The following is an 8,132-nucleotide window of genomic DNA, read 5'->3' on the forward strand; positions in this document are numbered from 1 at the left end:
ATGACAGGTACTCTAACTCAGAAACTGGGAAAAAAGTGTCTACACTTCAAAATAAATTTGGAGCAAATCAAGTAAGATGCCAGAATTCTGACGTACTTACAATAGTCAATCTGCCCTAAAGTTATACCATTGCATCAACTGTATCAAAAAAAGTACAGTCGGCTACACTTTTCAATAAAACACTACGTATAAATGTCTGTGTTTATACACATTGTGGGAGATTAGCTCCCTAGAACCAGTCAAACGGCGGCAAAATAGCAGCCAGAGACGTGGACGTAACCTTTAAGCAGATATTCTCCTGTATTAAAGTTTTGAATTAGCCTTAAACTTCAGGAAAAAACGAATACAAACTAAATCTTTTTTTTTTTTTTCTTTCTGGTGACTTACTACCAGCCACCCGAACAAAAATGAGTGAGGCTTGGTTCACAATATGGAATTTCGAGTGCAGCTAGTGCTAACAGTCAACGCTAGGACCGCACGGACATTGCCGTCCCCATAAACGACAATGTCTGGGCAGCGGATTCCACTTGATGAGTAAGATCATTCTTCTGGTGGCGGAACGTCTGTCTCTGAGATTCCATAGTGTGCCCTGCGTAGCGGAATCCCATTGCCAGCAATATGATTCTGCTGCACTGGAATTACCAACCGGAATCCCTAAACAAAATCCCGCTCCGGAAATTCTATAGTGTGAACCCGGCCTAGGTAAAGGTCCACCTCAGGACCCCAACTCATCAGAGGTTCCTCACAGCCCCTCAGTGCAGACTTGGTTACACCTTTTAGAGCCCAAAATGAATCGGCCTCAGCACCTGTGCTGACTTAAAGGGGTACTCCGCTGCTCAGCGTTTGGAACAAACTGTTCTGAACACTGGAGCCGGGAGCTCGTGACCTCATAGCCCCGCCCCCTCATGACGTCACGCCCCGCTCCCTCAATGCAAGTCTATGGGAGGGGGCGTGACGGCTGTCACGCCCCCTCCCATAGACTTCCATTGAGGGGGCGTGGCGTGACACCATAAGGGGTTGGGCTATGACGTCACACCTTAAGGGGGCGGGGCTATGACGTCACGAGCTCCCGGCGCGCATCCAACTTTCAAAACTGTTTGTTTCAAACGCTGAGCAGCGGAGTACCCCTTTTATGCCAACCTGAAAATGAAAAGCCCCACTACCAAACCTGCTTTTTATTCCTTAAAATTCCAGGACTGATAACAAAACTCCCTAGCGAGGTAAGTCATGCCAGGAATTGAAACTATTTCTTGTACTCCCCATATCTCACCCAGCTTTCTTTGGATGGGATATGCACTTCCTGAAACCTGGTATCCATATACGAAAATCTAGAGATCCCGTATGACCATTCCTGTCGCTGTTCCACTATATATATATATCGAGTTGCATACACATTTGCATACGTCTGGGAAGCGCATTCTTCCATTTTTATCCCAGAAGGCCATTACCACCAGCATCAATTACACAGATAATACATTTTCCTATTTGTATCAAGCACCGTGTGTATAATCTTGAAAACAATAAAGTTATATAGTTTTGAAACGTAGGCACCAACCATCTGTTGTGACAGTAAGGCTTTGTTCACACGTTGGAATGTCTGCACGGAAAATTTCTGGGCGGTCATTCCACAGACAGCGGAGGACCGCCAGAACATGCCGGCGCTAGGACCGCTCAGAAACGCATTGCCGTCTCATAGACGGAAATGCATTTCCTTGCGGAATCTGCAAAAACATTGAAAAGGTTTAGGCTAGGGGTTCACACTGCAGATTCCGAGTGCGGCCGGCGCCGACTGATTGAGGACCGCGCGGACACCGCAGTCTCCAATAGACTGCAATGTGTTCCGCGAGTTTTTCCGCCTGAAGAACGAGCAACGCCATTCTTCAGGCGGAAATTTTCAAGCGGATTTTCCGTATCCCAAATTCCGCTTCACAAATTCCTGAAGTGTGAATTTGGGAACGGGAAACCCATTCACTATACAGTACATTTTAGGAAGCGGAATTGCAGGCGGAAATTCCGTAGTGTGAGCCTAGCCTTAGTGTTTTTTTTGCTGATGCCAGAAACAGGATTTCCGCGGCGTGTGAACGGAGCAGCAGAATCCCATTGAAATCTGTGGCTGCGGAATTCTGTGTGAACATTCTGCCGTGTGAACATAGCCTAAGGGTACGTTCACACGGGCGGATTACCTGCAGAATTTCCGCAGCAGATAATCCGCTACCATTGAATTCAATGGGTCCGAAGGAAAATCTGCAAAACTGCCTCTATTGCGGATTTTCTGCTGACCCATTGAAGTTAATGGTAGCAAAATTCCGCAGGTAATTTGCCCATGTGAACGTACCCTAAATCAGTGTTTCCCAACCAGGGTGCCTCCAGGTTTAGCAAAACTATAACTCCCAGCATGCCTGGATGGCATTTGGTTACAAGCAGCTATGTCCTCCCCTAGCAGATTAACTCATCAGATGAAAGCATCTTTATAATAACCTAGCACAGTGGCCTCCAAACTGTAAACCTCCAGCTGTTGCAAAACTGCAACTCCCAGCATGCCTGGACAGCCAAAGGCTGTCCAGGCATGCTGGGAGTTGTAGTTTTGCAACATCTGGAGGCACCCTGGTTGGGAAACACTGGCCTAAATCTTCATATTTCCGTAGTAGCGTGTTGCGGGGTAAAGAAGATACCTGAGATCATAGCTCAACCTGATTAATCGGGGCTGAAGAAGTTCCATTCTCCAAGGGGGAGTGTGACCTTTCGGGGTGTGAGGTTATTTCGGGCGGTCCTCTTAATTTCATCCTCATACTCTTCTTTGAACTTATTCTCTATGTCCTGTCTGTTCATCACTTTGCGGCCGTTCTCGTCTATTATACAGATTTCTCTCCTCACGTCTTCATCGCACTGTAGCAGCCGGCTGAGAGACTCGTTTTCGGCGCAGTTTCCGTACGGCCAGTGCTCCATTTTATTGTGCGCTTCGTGTTCGGGGATAGCCTTTAGCTTGTACATTTTGAAGCATTTGTTACATGGAGGGATTTTCTTTCTTTGTATGAAGCTATAGGTCATGCACTCCACTCGTTCAGGGAAGGTTATAGGATGACCTTGACCTGCACAACACACTGCGTACGAGACCGCCCGGTCCCACACGTGCAGCGCGGACACAGCGATCATTATCTTCCTCTCAATCTTACCCTTACAAGACAAGGACGAGCCGTACGCCTTCCTGAGGACCTTCGCATTATTAGAATCTTTGACGCAGCAGAATGTGACCGCAGACGCGTTGAAGGCAAAGTCATTGGCGATAAACTCGTCTTCTTTCTCCTTATGAGACTTCAGCAGAGATTTATTAACATTCTCCAGGTGTTTCGATAATAAATCTAGATCGTCCCATTCCATTCCTTTAGTCATCTAAGAAAAGAAAAGAACAGTCATATAGTCATGCAGAATAGGGACACTACGGTACATATCTCCGTTCTGTGCACAAAGTGATCTCCGCTCTGTGCACGAAGTGATCTCCGCTCTGTGCACGAAGTGATCTCCGCTCTGTGCACGAAGTGATCTCCGCTCTGTGCACGAAGTGATCTCCGCTCTGTGCACGAAGTGATCTCCGCTCTGTGCACGAACGGATCTCCGCTCTGTGCACGAACGGATCTCCGCTCTGTGCACGAAGTGATCTCCGCTCTGTGCACGAAGTGATCTCCGCTCTGTGCACGAAGTGATCTCCGCTCTGTGCACGAACGGATCTCCGCTCTGTGCACGAAGTGATCTCCGCTCTGTGCACGAAGTGATCTCCGCTCTGTGCACGAAGTGATCTCCGCTCTGTGCACGAAGTGATCTCCGCTCTGTGCACGAAGTGATCTCCGCTCTGTGCACGAAGTGATCTCCGCTCTGTGCACGAAGTGATCTCCGCTCTGTGCACGAAGTGATCTCCGCTCTGTGCACGAAGTGATCTCCGCTCTGTGCACGAAGTGATCTCCGCTCTGTGCACGAAGTGATCTCCGCTCTGTGCACGAAGTGATCTCCGCTCTGTGCACGAACTGATCTCCGCTCTGTGCACGAACTGATCTCCGCTCTGTGCACGAACTGATCTCCGCTCTGTGCACGAACTGATCTCCGCTCTGTGCACGAACTGATCTCCGCTCTGTGCACGAACTGATCTCCGCTCTGTGCACGAACTGATCTCCCCTCTGAGCACGAACTGATCTCCCCTTTGAGCACGAACTGATCTCTTCCTCTCAGTGACAAGGATGACGGTGAGATGAGAGAGTTGCTTAGCTGAGAGCTTCTCCTGCCTCGTTCCGGCCCTCAGTGGGGGTCTGCACACCCAGACCCTGACTGATCAAGTAGGTCCCCAGTGGGTCAGTAATCTTCCCTTCCTCTTTATGTAATGGGCAATGGGCAACAACGGGTCCAGATAGATCCCATTTACTAGTATGGTGTCCATTGGGCATCGTTTTTTGACGGCAGCAGTGAGAGATAGAAACTTTGCATGATGTAGTTTCCTCCGGCTATTCTCCCCAGTTTCCCCGACTGATATGAAAGAAGCCTTAGATTGGGTAGAGAAGCCTTTAACAGGGGCACATTAAAGGGGTACTCCATTGGAAAACATTTTTTCAATTTTAAATCAACTGGTGCCAGAAAGTTTAACAGATTTGTAAATTACTTCTATTTAAAAATGTTCACCCTTCCAGTACTTATCAGCTGCTGTATGCTCCACAGGAAGTTCTTTCCTTTCTGTCTGACCACAGTGCTCTCTGCTGACACCTGTGTCCATGTCAGGTACTGTCCAGAGCAGGAGAGGTTTGCTATGGGGATTTACTCCTACTCTGGACAGTTCCTAAAATGGACAGAGGTGTCAGCAGAGAGCACTGTGGTTAGGCAGAAAAGAAATTAAAAAAGAAAAGAACTTCCTCTGGAACATACAGCACCTGATAAGTACTGGAAGGATTAAGATTTTTTTTAATAGAAGTCATTCACAAATCTGTTTAAAGGGGTATTCCAGGCCAAAACTTTTTTTTATATATCAACTGGCTCCTGAAAGTTAAACACATTTGTAAATTACTTCTATTAAAAAATCTTAATCCTTCCAATAGTTATTAGCGTCTGAAGTTTTCTGTCTAACTGCACAATGATGTTGTCACGTCCCGGGAGCTGTGCATGATGGGAGAATATCCCCATAGGAACTGCACAGCTCCCGCGACGTGAGTCATCAGAGAGCAGTTAGACAGAAAACAACAACTCAACTTCAGAAGCTAATAACTATTGGAAGGATTAAGATTTTTTAATAGAAGTAATTTACAAATCTGTTTAACTTTCCGGAGCCAGTTGATATATATATATATATAAAAAAAGGTTTTGCCTGGAATACCCCTTTAACTTTCTGGCACCAGTTGATTTAAGTACTTTCTTTAAGGGAAGCTCAAGGGAGGCTTAATATGCATTAACACTTCCCTGTCCTGCAGAAGTTGCCATCTTGAAAGGCTGTGATAATAGTGAAACATGGAGACTTACGTATTCCAGGAGAATGGAGTATGGGGTATACCGAGGAAGATGAGTGTTGTACTGCTTGAAAGGCTTTGGGAAAGCTTCTTTATATCTTTCAGTCAATGTTTCGGGAAGGAATTCCTCTGGTGCGATTGGTGGGCAATGAATATGTCCAAAAAAGAAGATGGAATGTAGTACCTGGTGAAAGAGATGAAAATAAGCGGTATGCATGTGTAGTAACCCCGGCAGACATGAATTCTCATTCCCAATGCTCCTCTCCCCATTTTAAAGGGGTACTCTGCTGCTCAGCGTTTGAAACAAACTCTTCCAAACGCTGTAGCTGGGAGCTCGTGACTTCATAGCCCCGCCCCCTCATGATGCCACGCCCCGCCCCCTCAATGCAAGTTTATGGGAGGGGGCGTGACATCCGTCACGCCCCCTCCCATAAACTTGCATTGAGGGGGTGGGGTGTGACGTCACAAGGGGGCAGGGATATGATGTCACGAGCTCCCGGCTACAGCGTTCGGAACAGTTTAGTATATTTAGATAGGGTTTAGTATAAAGGGGTACTCCGGTGAAAAACTTTTTTTTTTTTTTTAAATCAACTGGTGCCAGAAAGTTAAACAGATTTGTAAATTACTTCTATAAAAAAAATCTTAATCCTTCCAGTACTTATTAGCTGCTGAATGCTACAGAGGAAATTATTTTCTTTTTGGAACACAGAGCTCTCTGCTGACATTACGAGCACAGTGCTCTCTGCTGACATCACGAACACAGAGCTCTCTGCTGACATCACGAGCACAGTGCTCTCTGCTGACACCTCTGTCCATTTTAAGAACTGTCCAGAGTAAAAAGGAAATCCCCATAGCAAACATATGCTGCTCTGGACAGTTCCTAAAATGGACAGAGATGTCAGCAGAGAGCACTGTGCTCGTGATGTCAGCAGAGAGCTCTGTGTTCCAAAAAGAAAATAATTTCCTCTGTAGCATTCAGCAGCTAATAAGTATTAGAAGGATTAAGATTTTTATTTATTTTTAATAGAAGTAATTTACAAATCTGTTTAACTTTCTGGCAGCAGTTGATTTAAAAAAAAAATATATAATTTCTCCGGAGTACCCCTTTAATATTTCCCAAAAGCCTTTCATCCTAGACACATACCCGTTCCATGTAATGACGAACGACTTCCTTACGAAACTTTGCGCCCTTGAGCAGATTCATGAAGACAATAATGAAGAGGTTTCCACTTGTCACAAAGTTTTCCCTCTGTTTTTCTCTATTCCGCTCCACTTTTCTGCAGGAGAAAATCCATATTGTAAATGACACTTACATGTAAGTGACTGCCGGGCGGAGCGTTTTGTATAATGTGTGTTATACATAAAGTTTGAACAATCTAATTCAGCTTCATAATTAAAGGGGTTAATTCCTGGAAAAAAAACTTTTTTTTTATATATATATATCAACTGGCTCCAGAAAGTTAAAAAGATTTGTAAATTATTTCTATTAAAAAAAATCTTAATCCTTTCAGTACTCATGAGCTGCTGAAGTTGAGTTGTTCTTTTCTGTCTAAGTGCTCTCTGATGACACCTGTCTCGGGAACTGTCCAGAGTAGAAGCAAATCCCCATAGCAAACCTCTTCTACTCTGTGCAGTTCCCGAGACAAGCAGAGATGTCAGCAGAGAGCACTGTTACCAGACAGAAAAGAACAACTCAACTTCTGCAGCTGATAATTATTGGAAGGATTAAGATTTTTTTAATAGAAGTAACTTTCTGGAGCCAGTTGATATATATATATATATATATATATATATATATATAAAAGTTTTTCCTGGAATACCCCTTTAACTCTCTAACAGATTCATAGGAGCTTTGCGTGGGCTGATGGTCGAAGCCAACACAGTTTTTCCCAAGCTCGGGCTAATCCCGCAGGCGCTGTCACTGTGCCCGTACGATCAAACAGCAGGAGCTGTAAATCTTTAACAGCGCGGATTTAGTGAGGAACACACCCAGAATTCCATTCCCAGAATTTTTAAGGAAATCTGTCACCAGTGTCACCTGAACTAACCTGCCGGTACCAACAGATAGTGCAGGTGACACTGATGACAATGGTACTCACCTTGTCCCGTTCCGTGGCGGGGATCTCTGGTAATCTTGGCCGTTAGCTCCAGCTCCGGGCACCCGACTTGGGGCATGGGCGGAGCTTAGTGACATCACCGCGGCTGTTCTCTAGCAGCGGGACCTAACAAGGAGCAGCCGCGGTGACGTCACTAAGCTCCGCCCATGCCCCAAGTCGGGTGCCCGGAGCTGGAGATAACGGCCAAGATTACCAGAGATCCCCGCCACAGAACGGGACAAGGTGAGTACCATTGTCATCAGTGTCACCTGCACCGGTACTGACAGGTTAGTTCAGCTGACAGATTTCCTTTAACCCTTTATGTGATGTCCCAGTATGGGATATAGTCCCGTACAGTACTTAGGCCCTGTCAGGTTCAGTCCCTCTGTGTCCTAGGGGATCTAGGGGCCCCAGGACTAGAGAAGGCACAGCCTAATACTATATTGTGCCTGTAAGTGTAAGTTCACACAGTGCCTATTTTTGTGCCTATTTTTGCCTATAATTTGAGGATTACATCCAAAACTGCTAAAGGAAAAACAAATAGGTTGGTAAGTTT

General features: G+C 45.7%; 1 protein-coding gene across 6 annotated transcripts in view; it reads right to left on the reverse strand.

The window, feature by feature from the left end:
- The window catches only part of LOC130297561 (uncharacterized), a 50,564-nt gene that overhangs the window by 2,351 nt on the left and 40,081 nt on the right, over positions 1–8,132 (reverse strand). For 5 of the 6 annotated variants that reach the window (XR_008849586.1, XR_008849588.1, XR_008849590.1 and 2 more), the window contains 4 exons: positions 6,625–6,757; positions 5,494–5,664; positions 2,592–3,390; positions 1,071–2,529 (listed from right to left, as the gene is read on the reverse strand). Coding sequence is in view for 1 of the 6 variants with exons in the window: in XM_056550144.1 (XP_056406119.1) it covers positions 2,695–3,390; positions 5,494–5,664; positions 6,625–6,757 (1,000 nt within the window). In the remaining 5 variants the exon portion in view is untranslated. Of the gene's footprint in view, positions 1–1,070; positions 2,530–2,591; positions 3,391–5,493; positions 5,665–6,624; positions 6,758–8,132 lie in introns of those variants that run through there. The other variant, XM_056550144.1, reaches the window with a different exon arrangement.

The sequence above is a fragment of the Hyla sarda genome, chromosome 13 (assembly GCF_029499605.1).
Source record: "Hyla sarda isolate aHylSar1 chromosome 13, aHylSar1.hap1, whole genome shotgun sequence".
NCBI lineage: Eukaryota > Metazoa > Chordata > Amphibia > Anura > Hylidae > Hyla > Hyla sarda.